Source organism: Corythoichthys intestinalis, chromosome 6, assembly GCF_030265065.1.
Source record: "Corythoichthys intestinalis isolate RoL2023-P3 chromosome 6, ASM3026506v1, whole genome shotgun sequence".
Classification (NCBI taxonomy): domain Eukaryota; kingdom Metazoa; phylum Chordata; class Actinopteri; order Syngnathiformes; family Syngnathidae; genus Corythoichthys; species Corythoichthys intestinalis.
The window spans coordinates 18,978,875-18,990,085 of NC_080400.1; the positions used below are offsets into that span (position 1 = coordinate 18,978,875).

Consider the following 11,211-nt stretch of genomic DNA (forward strand, 5'->3'; position numbering starts at 1 on the left):
TTGAACCCTTTACATGTAAGGCTTTGTGTGGAAAGCAAAATACTCACTGTACCTTTTAATCTTTCGTTTCTTCATGATGGTCACGAGAAGATGCTGACCACTAAACCCCCCAGCAGCTGTACTTTAAACTGGCTGGGCACTCCCTCGACTAGGGGCCAGGTGAAGCCCACGGCGCCCTGCGACGGAGTGCATCGAATCAGAGTGGATTTTAGGAGGGACCATGATGTGGAGAAGGTGTGGGAGGCGGGTGGCCTCAGCCTGCTTACCTCTGTGCCTGTCACACCCAGAGTGCTCTGCTTCCTATGTGCGAGCAGTGGAAATGTTGAGGTAAAGAAATTAATTAACAGAATACATTTGGCTGATTCCCATGAAAGCTATGCTTCACGGTAATAAAGGACATTTACCAAAGCTAGCTTTGAAAAAGCAGACTGCTATGATGACTCAGTCATTTTTTCCTCAACAGTTTGAGCTCCCTAATTTTTTTATTTACAGTAAAATATCTAATTGATTAGTGTAATGTTACACACTGTGGTAAAGATCACCTATGGCAGGGAAGTAGGAAGACGGTATGTAAACATAACTATTAACTATATCATAAAAAACCAAACAATCTTGCCTTGTAGCCATCTTTCGTCTTGCCTTCTATGTGGTGCATAATGGGTCAGAATACTCTATTTTTAAAAACTATGTGATTATGACGGGCCCATGAACACAAAGAAACAGTCATGAAAGCTGCATGCTTGGATGTTAGATTTTCCTTAAATGTTTTTTAATTCAAAGTACGAAACCATTATAGTTTATCATAATGTGCTAAATTATATACAGGTAGTCCCAGGTTTACGAACGAGTTCCGTTCCTGCGCTGGCGATGTAATCTGGATTTCGGCGTAAATCGGAATTAACTACGTAAAAAAACTATCCCAAAACATGTATTATACGTTAGTGACGGGAAAAGTCGTTCACCTGAGGAAACGAATCAATTCCGGTTCGTTCAGTAAAAAGATTCGTTCAAACAAATCGTTCAACGAATCGTTCGCCCTCCTCATCCCCCCCATCCACAACCGCCCAAATGAATCGTTCGGTCAGTGAACGGGAAGTGACGTTGCCAAACGAATCACCAAAAGACCGCTTAGCATGTATAACTGAACAGGAAGGCTTGGTCCCTCCCCCTCTTGCACAGTACACAGGCTTTTCATTGGCCGCTCTCTTCGTAAATTCAGAAGTGAGTGACAGACTGTGTTTTTCTGTTTTTTTTTTTCACTGCCTCGTCTCTGTAGGCGCCCGGGTCTCCCCAGCCGCTGTAGCAATGAGAATTTCCGCGTCTATCATATTTCTATGGGATCAAAGCCATGGCTTGTGCTTGCTTCACTTTGATATAGGGAAACGGTTAAACATATCCCCTTTTTTTTAAGCACAAACTTTTTCAATCACGCTAAATTGCGTGTACGCTCCCTTCCGTATTCGTAGCTTAAACGCGTGTTTACGTGAGCTGGCTGCTCGTGAAAGCTATTTGATATACCACCAAATCATTTTGGCTGAAGAACAAATAAATGTGGAATTTAAATAAACTGTTTTCGGCTATTTTTTCCGGTTGAGTGAGATTTATTGCACACAAATAAGAAAATATAAAAAATATTAATAAATAATCAATTTATAATGTATATTAATAAATATTAAATCAGCGTTATAAATAAAATTTATTATTATTATTATTATTATTTGGCTTCTCTGACACGAAAATAAATAAATAAAACAACAATCGAAAAAATATTACCTAAAAATCGTGTTGAAATGTCATTTTTGCACTGGTATTAATATATAAATAATCCCATCAACTCCACGCAGTCATCCCCTCCCGATCTCAGATCGCCAAATGCTGACGAAAAAAGAATCGTTTGCTCTTTACAATGTAACCATTCCACTCTCATTGGTATGTTAAGAAAATGGAGACATACACATCCTACGTCCCCGCGTTTAATTTTTGGACGCTTTAGTCGCACAGGATGGACTGATGGACTCAACGTTAATTAATTTGCACCCCGACCCGACAAGCTGTGACACGAAAAAAAAAAAAACTCTCGCAAAAATATGTCATGAAACTACCGTTTCATAGCAAATCAGTATTATTGTGATCATACTAAATAGTCATTTTCCATGGGCACAGATTAGATAAATTTCGCTGCCATGAAGTCCAACTAGAGTCTCTTGACAGCTTTCTCGCCCGCCCCGGCGACGTCTCCATAGCTCAGCCTTATGGCCTTGTAGCTACTGGCGAAAGTTTTAACGTACTGTAAAGTGGATACAATGTCGTCATATGTAGTCTCGAGTCTGTTGATAAAAGCACAGTAAACTTTGCTCACTGTGTTTATGTGGTGATTTTTGTGCATTTGAGTAGCATATGATAGGCTCAACATCAAAGAATATGTGATAAAGCCCTTTCCTTTCAGTCCTTAGCTTGTTCACTGCCGCAGCGCTGCTGCGTGACTGCCGGTGTAGGCGCACTATAAATTAGCGTAGCCGTTTAGCAGAACGAATCATCTAAGCATTCTCGGTAGGACGGAGAGTCAGTGAACGGGAAGTGACATAACTCAGTCTTGCCCCCTGCCTGCACGCTGGCTGCTTATTGGCCACATGTGGAAGTGAGTGACAGACGCCCTGATTCTGTTTCCGCTCCCTCCCCTGCCCGCGATGAGGCTAGCGTCTGATTGGTCGTGTGCTATGTCAGTAAACGCTGCCGCTTGCTCAACGCCCTCCCACGCAGATAACAAGGCAAGCCCCAACTTCATAGAACGAATCAGTGCAGAAGGTGATTAGTTCGGTCTCGTTCACCCAAACAATTCGTTCAAAAAGAACGAATCGTTCACGACCGATACAACACTATTATACGTAGTGTTAGGCATCGAGCATTGAGGGGATCTAGCACTAACACTCCGGTTCTCCCAGAACAGTTCGAATCTTTAAATCTGATTCCAAGTTTCGATGCCCTGACCGCCGACCAAAAAAATAGCTGCCGCCACAACGTAGGAAAAGCCACATGAAGATTAGCTCCGTTATGAGCAAATCAAATTATGTGGCTAATTTAGCTTAGCACAAAAACGTGTTACTTAGCTTCACATAAATGACAAAAAAATTAACAGAATAAAAACACCGACAAGATATCAGACCCTCTGTCTGAACGTGCAAACTTACACATCTTGTTTTATCAAGGGTTCCCAACGATGTGTAGAGCAGAGGAGGTGTGTAGCGTCTGTACACGAACTAAAGTTATAAGCCCTTTATGCCTGCTGCTTCCAGTAAGTCACCATTAGGGGAAGCCAAACGCACACAGCAAAACCAAAGAAAAACAGTCTGGAGTTACAATAGTGACATCTTGTGGACAGATGAACAATACATCAGTTTAGAACAGGGGTGTCCAAACTTTTTGCAAAGGGGGCCAGATTTGCTGTGGTAAAAATGTGGGGGCCCGACCTTTGCTGACGTCCTTTACGAAGAACAATATATTTAAGCAAATTTTAGCAAGCCATTCTGTGTGTCACATTTGCTTTATTATTATTTTTTTATTATTATTTCAACTGTCTCGCAACTACTCTTTGTGGCGTTCTCTTTCGGCTCTCTGGCTCTTGTGAAATACTGCTGCTGTAAAATTGAACTAGCTTCAAGTTGCTTAAATTTCTCGCTACGTATCATCCCTGTAATCTAGTCGTACATGTCAGCGTGTCTTGTTTGGTAATATCGCCTCACATTGAACTCTTTAAAAACAGCGACTGTCTCTTTGCAAATGAGACACAGTTGTGAAGAATTTTAGTGAAGAAATAGTCCAATTTCCACCTATCCTTGAAGCGTCGGCAGTCCCAGTCAACTTTCTTTTTTTTGTTGATTGTCGCGATTTTAGAAAATTGGGAGTAAAGGGTCACACGGAAAATTGTTTAGAGTGCTGCTGCCTTTTAGTGGGTAAATCAGGAGCAGCATTTGTATGTAAGCTACTTCATATGCTGGTAGCAGTACTGCTGACCAATTTATTAAGTCTGTGTGCGGGCCAGACGTTATTGATTTTATGACAGAGGACGGGGGCCGGATGAAATTTGACCACGGGCCGCATTTGGCCCCCGGGCCGGACTTTGGACGTGTCTGGTTTAGAAAGAAATCAAACTTAAAAAGTACTCAATTTAAGATCAAGGGACAAAGTCAGCCCATTACCACCTAAAACAAACGATCCAATACAATAAATGCCGCATAAGACACTCTAAAACATAGGCAAAAGAATATGTGTAGATATTTTCCCCATGAGCTTTTGAAAAATAAACATCTTTGTGAAAGTGCACTTCACACGAAAGTGAAATTCACACGATGCCCAACCCTAATTATACATCATTGTACTGTCCTCACCAAGACGTTGGAGCTAAGTCCTAGCTAGACAGTGAGCTACGCTCCGAAATGACGATGTCAGAAATCCGTGTGGTTTGTTGACTTTATTCAGCTGCTCATCACATCAACCCTTGCTGAATGAAACCAAAATAAAATAAAATTAAATCTGTCTCATCTTCACCACCAGCAATTAGAATTTGTTTTTACAAGTAGCTGCTAACACAGCAATAAAAATGATAAGCATATATCAGTTAGCATCCGCACATCATCAAAAACAATCACATAAACTCGCCCAAAGTATTCGACCACAAATGCAAACGCACAATAAACAGTACAAAAGGGGTGATATACAGCCGTCGCCTCTGGATGCTTCACAAGCAACAAATATGCGCGCAGGCTGTCACCTCTTCACTTGGCCGATTTCTCATGTGTGCGTGTGCTGTGACTGCAGTGTGTAGGGTGGCCGGGTGTGTTAATGCTCTCGCGTGCGGAAAAACTACCTAAATAAAAGCATGCATCGCAAAACAAAAGTCAACATAAAAAAAAAGCGACGAAACGCAGGCGTCGTAAAGTCGGAATCACGTAAGTCAGGTCCATCGTAACCCGGGAACTACCTGTAGTTTTAAACAAATCTATATTTTTTATGAAGTACATTGATAGACGCATTGCAGTCATGAATTTATGACTCTAAAATCAGCAAAAAAAAAAAAAAAAAAAATTATTTTGGACCATAATCATCTTTTAACTAAAAATAGAAGTATTTCAGGTTGTCATGACTATATCCCAAAATCTTCAAAGACATTGATTTAGAATAGTGTCATGAGAATCATCCACCTGCTTCATGTCATAAAATTCTCAATAAAGTTAGTTCCCATATTCCTGTCAATTTTGAGATGGGAATCGACAATAAGGTTTTGGAGCATTAAAACTAAACGTGTTGGTTCTTTTCTGTCTCTCCAGTTTGTTTTCTGCCAGGTTTGCTGCGAACCGTTCCATCTCTTTTGCCTGGGGGAGTCTGAGCGTCCTCTCCAGGAGCAGTTTGAAAACTGGTGTTGTCGCCGATGCCGCTTCTGCCAGGCCTGCGGGCGCCAGCACCAGAAAGCTAAAGTGAGCCATTCAGATAGTTCAGATCATTTTTGGGGCCGGGCACAAAAGAATCTCAATCTAGGATGAGAGTATTTAAAAAAGGCTATGGACTCTTCCCTTGAGAGACGCTTCCTGGCTTTGCATGCAGACGGCCATTAATCAGCTTTATGAATTCATGCCCTGATTGTATTATTTAACTCAAATCTGCACATGCTGCCTCACATGGTTGTCATTAGAATTCAGTTGCTACATTATGTTCATGTATGCACATTTGATTTACACAAGGAAGTTAAAATTCCTTGTTATATTGTTTTGTTCTATTAGTTCAAGTTGAGAGCAAAACAAATATGATTGATCTTCTTATTGCTTGGCAAATTGATTCTTTTTAAGCTCAGTGTTGTTTGGAACAAATCTCCGCGTAAAGGGTGTTAAATTATGTATTACTCTGATTGGCTTCCAATTCTATCTCTATACTATGAGCATGTCTCTGGTACATGATGTGCAGAGTGCAGCTTGAAAGCTCCTGGCCAGGCCACAGGCGTGTCAAACTGCTGCAGATAAATCATGCTCCCGAAAACGGGAACTTCACGGTCATAAAAAACTTGCCAAAAATATGTCTGAACACAACAGATCATGGACAGTTCCTTTAAAAGTAGTTGCCACTGATATTCTTTGTAGTATTGTGATTGTTAAAGCTGCCTTAGTTAACTTTACTATTTGAAACAGTTATGATTATGATTAGTGCTACAACGATTAATCGATAAACTCGTAATTCGATTAGAAAAAAGCTTCGAATCAAATTTTGCTGCATGGAGGATTCGTTTAATGGCGTTGTAATGGTTTGTTTTGGAAGTGTTTGCATTTAGTTTTATCGAGTTGGGTGGTTACACTGCCCTCTAGTGTCAACAGTGAATGTGACATAACTCATTTAACATGGCTGAATCCAGCTCCTCCCTGTTAAGACCAACATACGGTAAGTTTTTGTTTGCGCTAATGTTTTTTGTGCATTCGTAATTTAGTTTATAGGCATATTTAACCATTTTTTGTGGGAATATGTGTTTGAATGATTTGTTGCAAGCATTGTTAAAAAAATGTTAGCATTTTATAGCATTTAAGCTAGCAGACCTTTGCTGTGCCAAGTTAGCCAATTGTTCTCTTGTTTTACTTAGATCCTCATTTTTGGATTTTTTTTAAATAGCGTTTGAGGCGAAGCTCAGGTACTTTATTTTTCAATGAAAGTGCAATTCTGCATAGTTTGACGAAACTCTCGAGAATTTTATTTTATATTTGAATTTAATGCTCTTTTTATAGTGCAATCTTAGCAAAGGTTTGTTTTACATCTCTTGAAATGTATTCTGCAAAACTATAAATGTTCCTAATCCCATTACTCGTTTATTCGAACTAACTAGAGATAGATTTATCGACTACTAAAATAATCCTCAAAAGCCGATGGTGCGCCTTAAAACTTGATGCGCCATATATATGGATCAATATTAGTTAATCATGCATGGCATGGCATGACATTCCCCTTAACGCAGCTTTATCTAGTGGTTGCATAATTCAATCCCAACAACTACTACTACTGCGCCTTATAATGCAGTGCGCCTTATGAATTAAAACAATTTTAAAATGGGCCATTTATTGAAGGTGCACCTTATATTCTGATATGCCTTATAGTGCGGAAAATACGGTAGTTTAGTTTAGCTTCATGAGAATCACCCAGATGATGATGGACGTGGAGGACTGGAATCGAGTTGCAAATCAGCTGTGCCTCAAAACAACTTTGGTCAAAATTTAGAAATTTCCTCTGGTAGAAACTCCGAAGAAAGAATGTTGTGGAACATGCAGACATTTTTTAATCTCTAAAAGTCACTAAAAGACCAGCATTAGGGGTTGGGATTATTTCATTATTATCTGTGTGTAATGACGCCATATTTGATATTTACTAGTGCTGTCAAGTTTATCGCGTTAACGGACGGGAATTAATTAATCGCGTTAAAATATTTGACGCAATTAACACATACATGGAGTGACCTGTTCATGCGTTGCCTCAAACAGTTTACAATGACACAGTTTTAGCACATTGAGAGCGAAGAGGCAGAGAAATGCGAGTGGACACAGGCGTTCATTGGACCGCGCCTTTTATTGGCTTAAGCTTTGGTAAGTCAAGTATTGTGGCGAACGACGTGGGGAAGAATGACAGGAGACAATCTTTTTCTTAGCGTGCTTAATTGAACACAATGCAGAACATGCTGTATACCATTTGCAGCCACCACTGACAGTCATGGTTGCCCAACTTCCCAGCATGCATTTGGGCGGAACAGTTGAGTCGCGACAGCATCATTTAGTGAAAGCTCAGTAAAAATAATATTACTATCTCTCACAGAAGTCGATCTTTTTCGTAACACGCTTAACTGAACACAATGCAGAACATACCGTATACCATTTGCAGCCACCACTGACAGTCATGGTTCCCCAACTGCCCATCATGCATTTGGGCGGAACAGTTAAGTCGCTACAGTTTCATTTAGTGAAAGCACAACAAAAATAATATTCCTATCTCTCAAAAATAAAAATAATGTTCATAAAAAGAAAAGCGCTCAATGCAAAGAGAACTGGCATTCCCAATCAAAATAGCTATGCAAAATACACTTAAAACTTTAGATCTCTAATTCATTCAAAACTCCCCATTGACAGCTTGTGGTGTATTTCAATCACTATCTTACGTAGTTAAAGACACTGTGGAAGAACGGCAGGGAGCCCATGTGACGTCCCGCTCGGTGACGTCAACAATGGCGAGCTATTAGTTTATTTTTTGATTGAAAATTGTACAAATTTTATTAAAACGAAAGCATTAAGAGGGGTTTTAATGTAAAATTACTATACCTTGTACTCAAATTTATCTTTTAAGAACTAAAGTCTTTCTATCCGTGGATCCCTTTAACAGAAAGAATGTTAATAATGTTAATGCCATCTTGTGGATTATTGTTATAATAAACAAATACAGTACTTATGTACAGTAAGTTGAATGTTTATGTCAGTCTTGTATCTTAACTTTCCATTCCAACAATAATTTACAGAAAAATATGGCATATTTTAGAGATGGTTTGAATTGCGATTAATTAATTTTTAAGCTGTGATTAACTCGATTAAAAATTTTAATCGTTTGACAGCCCTAATATTTACACAATCTCATGTTACTTTGGCCCAATAGCAGCAGCTGCTGGAGTGTGATAAGTGCCATAACAGCTATCACCCGGAGTGCCTGGGTCCAAACCACCCTGCAAGACCCACCAAAAAGAAGAAAGTCTGGGTATGACTACATGGCTCCGTGCCTCCTGCACACAGTTTCTCACCTTTATGTTTGCACTCTTGCACCCAACTTTCCCCCAGCAAGTTCTTTTCCCGCCCTGGTGTTCACACATGATGTTTGCTGCTTTGGCACACTAGTGTAAAATTCATCCAGCTTCTTCCAAAACAACAACTACGAAAACATTTAGCTTTTGTCACAGTGTCACATAACACCTTTTTACACTACTGCCTGCTCGTTTGGGCACTATAGTCACTAACTTGTTGTTTTTTCCCCCCCTCCAGATATGCACTAAGTGTGTGCGCTGTAAGCGTTGTGGAGCCACCAAACCTGGGAAATCCTGGGATGCCCAGTGGTCACATGACTTTTCCATGTGTCACAACTGTGCCAAACTCTTTGCTAAAGGTGAGTGGTCGGTAGTTTTTTTTTCTCCACTAAATGCCATCTTTGGGTAGATTATGGTTCATTTTTGTAGTCTGAATTTGTTTTTTTTTTGGCCTGATATGGTAATGTAATAGTGCTAATGCTAGCATAATAGTTCAAATGCTTGGACTTTACAGTCGTGTTGTCAGGGTTTGAAAAATGCTTGAATTTTGTCCTTGAAAATGCTTGGAAATGTTAGGCACATGGAGATGTATGGTGGTGATGAAGCGGTAGTAGAGCCAAGCATTTCCATATATTCTTGGAATGTGTGGTTATACAAAAATACAGGTTGGACATTCATTGCTATCTGAAAAAGGTTTTTAATATTGATATTCCCCTGTCCTTAGCCTCTATGTACCAGGGTAAAATAAATGTGCAACAAATGACAAGAAAGTGGCTCAAACCTGAAAGCTTAACAACAGATGACTTTTTATTTATGTTGTTAGAGAGATTTTCTCATGAAGATCATGAAGAGGATCTCTTTTGCACTAAAACTATTCCTGGACATGTTCAATAGGACTCGGCTTCCTCGCCTGGCTCTTGTTCGATTTCCCTTGTTGGACAAGAAAACAGTCACATATCTTACAGTGGTATGAAAAAGTATCTGAGCCTTTTGGAATTTCTGACATTTCTGCACAAAATCACCACCAAATATGATCTGATCTTTGTCAAAATCACACAGATGTAAAAACAAAGTCTGCTTTTACTAAAACCACCCAAACATTTATAGGTTTTCATATTTTAATGAGAATAGCATGCAAACAATGACGGGTTAAATAAGTGAACCCTATGCCTAAGGAGACTTAAAGCGTAATTGAAACCAATTTTTACCAAACAATTTAAGTCAGGTGTGTGCTCGATTACTGATGAGTGGTTTAAAGCTGCCCTGCCCACGATAAAACACACACCTGGTAACAATTGTCTTGATGAGAAGCATTGTCTGATGTGCACCATGGCTCGGTCAAAAGAGCTGTCTGAAGACCTGCGATCAAGGATTGTTGATTTGTATAAAGCTGGGAAAGGATACAAAACCATCTCTGAAAGTCTGGATGTTCATCAATCGACAGTCAGAGAAGCTGTCTACAAATGGAGAGAGTTTGGCACTTTTGTTTCTCTCCCAAAGAGTGGTCATCCACCAAAGATGCGCCAAGAGTTCAGCGCAGGACATTCAGAGAGGTAAAAAAGAACCCTAGAGTGTCTGCTAAAGACTTACAGAAATCACTGGCACAGTCCAATATCTCTGTGCACACAATAACTATATGTAAAACTATGGCCAATAATGGTGCTCATCGGAGGACTACACGGAGGAAGCCACTGCTGTCAAAAAAAAAATGTTCGCAAAAATGCACTTGGACACTCCACAGAAGTTTTGGCAAAATATTTTATGGACTGATGAAACCAAAGTTGAATGTTTGGGAGTAAAACACTATGGAACAGCTAATGGAACAGCTCACCAACATCAACACCTCATCCCCACCGTGGAGAATGGTGGAGGGAGCCTCATAATTTGAGGCTGTTTTGCTTCCTCATGGCCTGGAAAACTTAAAATCATTAATAGAGGAATTAATTCAAAAGTTGATCAGAATATTTTGCAGGGAAACCGGAGGCCGTCTGTCGGACAGCTAAAGCTAAAAAGAGGATGGATGCTGCAACAACACAATGATCCAAAACACAGAAGTAAATCAACTTCAGAATGGTTTCAGAAGAACAAAATACACGTTATGGAGTAGCCAAGTCAAAGTCCAGACTTGAACCCCATTGAGATGCTTTGGCATGACCTAAAGACAGTGATTCATGCCAGACATCCCAGGAATTTGACTGAACTACAGCAGTTTTGTAGAGAAGAATGGGCCAAGATTAGTCCTGATCGATGTGCCAGACTGATCTGCAGCTACAGGAAGTGTCTGGTTGAAGTTATTACTGCCCTTACTTATCTCCCCCCCCGTTCTGTCATTGTTTGCATACTATCCTCATTAAAATATGAAAATCTATAAATGTTCAGGTGGTTTTAATTAAGGGAGACAGTTT

At 39.9% G+C, this 11,211-nt stretch overlaps 1 protein-coding gene and 1 long non-coding RNA gene across 2 annotated transcripts in view; one reads left to right on the forward strand and one right to left on the reverse strand.

Annotated features, from left to right (window-relative positions):
- Positions 1-3,313, reverse strand: part of LOC130917822 (uncharacterized) — a 29,155-nt gene extending 25,842 nt beyond the window's left edge. The window contains exons 1-3 of the long non-coding RNA XR_009063520.1: positions 3,189-3,313; positions 267-300; positions 53-176 (exon numbers count right to left, since the gene is read on the reverse strand). This is a non-coding gene — a long non-coding RNA (uncharacterized LOC130917822). The remainder of the gene's footprint in view (positions 1-52; positions 177-266; positions 301-3,188) is intronic.
- kmt2a (lysine (K)-specific methyltransferase 2A) overlaps positions 1-11,211 on the forward strand; it is a 132,111-nt gene that overhangs the window by 72,961 nt on the left and 47,939 nt on the right. Inside the window, 4 exon segments of the mRNA XM_057839548.1 lie at positions 91-327; positions 5,325-5,471; positions 8,665-8,763; positions 9,045-9,165. Of these exon segments, the coding sequence (XP_057695531.1) occupies positions 91-327; positions 5,325-5,471; positions 8,665-8,763; positions 9,045-9,165 (604 nt within the window).